Source organism: Charadrius vociferus, unplaced genomic scaffold (genome assembly GCF_000708025.1).
Source record: "Charadrius vociferus isolate BGI_N301 unplaced genomic scaffold, ASM70802v2 scaffold559, whole genome shotgun sequence".
NCBI lineage: Eukaryota > Metazoa > Chordata > Aves > Charadriiformes > Charadriidae > Charadrius > Charadrius vociferus.
In genome coordinates this window covers 139,577-141,976 of record NW_009650252.1, presented here as the reverse complement: position 1 = coordinate 141,976, position 2,400 = coordinate 139,577, and the positions used below count along the sequence as shown (strand labels likewise).

Genomic DNA, 2,400 nt, shown 5'->3' with positions numbered 1-2,400 from the left:
GAGGTAGCTCCCGCCATACTCCATGCAGTACCCGCCGTCTGGGCACTGAGTGTTCACGTTGCACGGCGTGGTGGTGACTTCTGCAAACACAGGGCCAGCACCAGCCTCTGTCAGCTGGTGGCACGAGGACACCCAGCCAGCTGCCTGGCCTGAAACAGGGGTCTCCTAACTTCGCGGGGTCTGATGAGATGGGAGGGACCCTCCATACCCCACGCCATAGATTGTGTGCACGGCAAGGGCCAACCTGGATACCCAGTGAGCTTCAGAGTGGGGGTGCACAAAGGCTGCAGTTCCCTCCCCACCCAAGGGAGCTGGGCTGGGTGAGGCATGGCTCAAAGGAGAGCGATGGAGATGGAAATGTTGCCTCCTAACCAGGGGACAATATTCCCAGGCTCAAATTCAGTGCGTGCCCCTTGTACCATGCTAGGCTCAGGCATGGGAAGGGTGTCTCCTTGCTTGCCTGCAGCGTGCCTGGCTTAAGCATCCTGGAGAAGGAACAAACACAGCGAGCAAGAAGCCTTCACCTACCGAATTCACAGAGGAGACCAAAAAATCCAGGCGGGCACTGGCAGATGGTGACGTTCCCCTCCAGACAACTGCCCCCATTGCGACACTCACAGCCCTCTGAGAGCTCTGCAAGAGAGGAGACGGGAGCTTCCCAGGACCCCTCCTGCTTGCAGGGCTGGAACAGCCAGGCAGCCTTGCTGGGAGGACCTCAGGTGGGTGGCAGCCACCAGCCCCCCGACACGCAGGCACAGTCTCCTTCAGTAGGACGGACGCTGTTCAGTCCAGGAGCTCTGAATGGGCTCTCTGGGGCTGCTGCTTCTTCCTCTTGGGAGCACGAGGGATCCCCTAGAGATGCGACACCCCACTAGAGAGACACCCTCCCGGTACTCACTGTCTCGACAGTCCTGCCCGCTGTAGCCCTCCTGGCATTCGCAGACGTAGCCCTGCTCTGTCTCCAGGCAGCTGCCCGCGTTCTGGCATGGCTGAGAGAGGCAGGCGCCGGGCACGCGGGGCCCGCCTGAGGGGAAGGGGAAGGCTGAGCCAGAGCCACCCCAGCCTGGGGCTGGAACATCCCCTGTCCCAGGGGAGCCAGGGCAGAGCCAGTCTAGCCCAGCTTCACCACCATGTCCAAGCAGCCCCGGATGGAAGGAGCTCCCTCCTGGCAGCACCACCACCCTTCTGAACACCCTGCCTACCAGCTTTTGGCAGAGCCTACAGCTGATGCAGCCCCTTTTTAGCCATTTGCCCCTTCCCACCCAGCTCCCTCAAAACGGGCTCCCATGCTGGGCTGGGTGAGGCGTGCTTCCACTCACCGTACTGGCAGTTGTTGCCGTAATAACCCGGGGAGCAGGTGCAGATGTAGCGGCCGGGGCGGATGTAGTTGCACGTCTGCCGGTTCCGGCAGCTCCGGTCCTCGCAGGAAGATGAATCTGGGGAGGGTGGGAAACAAGCAAGCAAGTGATGAGCAGAGTCTGACCCTGAGAGAAGGGCCATGATGGACTGTGGAGCATGGGGGGGACACAGTCCCTGGCGTGGGCCACCCCAGGACGCAGGTGGAAGCAGGCACCTGTCTCACAGCGCTGTCCCACGAAGGGCTCCAGGCACACACAGGTGAAGTTATCAACCAGGTCGACACAGTGCCCGCCGTTCAGGCACGGGCTGGACTCGCACTCATTCACCTCTGCAGAGGGAGGCCGAGAGGGGCAGTCAGGCGGCACGAAGCCACTGCTGGTTCACCCATTGCCTCCCATCCTGGGCAATGCTCAGGAGGGGAAAGGTGACAGCCGGTAGGAAAAAAATTCAGTGCCACCAGTAACATCGAGCATTCCCCTCCTGAAACTACTGCCAGGGGTGAAGCAGGGTGGGAACGCAGCTTGCCAAGGTGTGAAGTGTCACAATCCCTCACCCTGGTGCCTGCTCCTGCCACCTACCTGTCTGGCAGTCCACCCCTGTGTACCCCGCCTGGCACAAGCATGTTGCTGTCCTATTTGTCGCCTCGCAGCTCCCACCATTCTGGCACACTCTGCTCTCACACGGTGACTCTTCTGCAGCAGGACACCAAAAAAAAAAAAAAAACCCAGGAGAGAGGAGATCAGTCCAGGCACAGGACTGGCACATGGCATCCTCTGCACACACGGTCAAGCCAGGACTGGGCAGCGAGTGCAGCTCAGAGCCACCAACACACCCTCCGGTGAGAGACGATGGCTGTGTCACCAGCTGCAGCTCTTCCCAAAAACCCTTCCCAGGCAGTTCAGCCCCCTGTGCTGCTTGGATGCCAGCATGCCGCGCTGGGCGTTTCTCCCTCCCTCCCTTCCCTGAAAGTCAACTCCCTGCTCGCCTGCTCCACCGGCACGGAGGCTCGCTGGGAGCCAAATGCTTTGGCAGCACTTCCAC

General features: G+C 61.0%; 1 protein-coding gene across 1 annotated transcript in view; it reads right to left on the bottom strand.

Annotated features, from left to right (window-relative positions):
* The window catches only part of SNED1 (sushi, nidogen and EGF-like domains 1), a 25,181-nt gene that overhangs the window by 11,349 nt on the left and 11,432 nt on the right, over positions 1 to 2,400 (bottom strand). Inside the window, 6 exon segments of the mRNA XM_009893084.1 lie at positions 1 to 80; positions 529 to 633; positions 899 to 1,024; positions 1,320 to 1,436; positions 1,574 to 1,687; positions 1,938 to 2,051. Of these exon segments, the coding sequence (XP_009891386.1) occupies positions 1 to 80; positions 529 to 633; positions 899 to 1,024; positions 1,320 to 1,436; positions 1,574 to 1,687; positions 1,938 to 2,051 (656 nt within the window).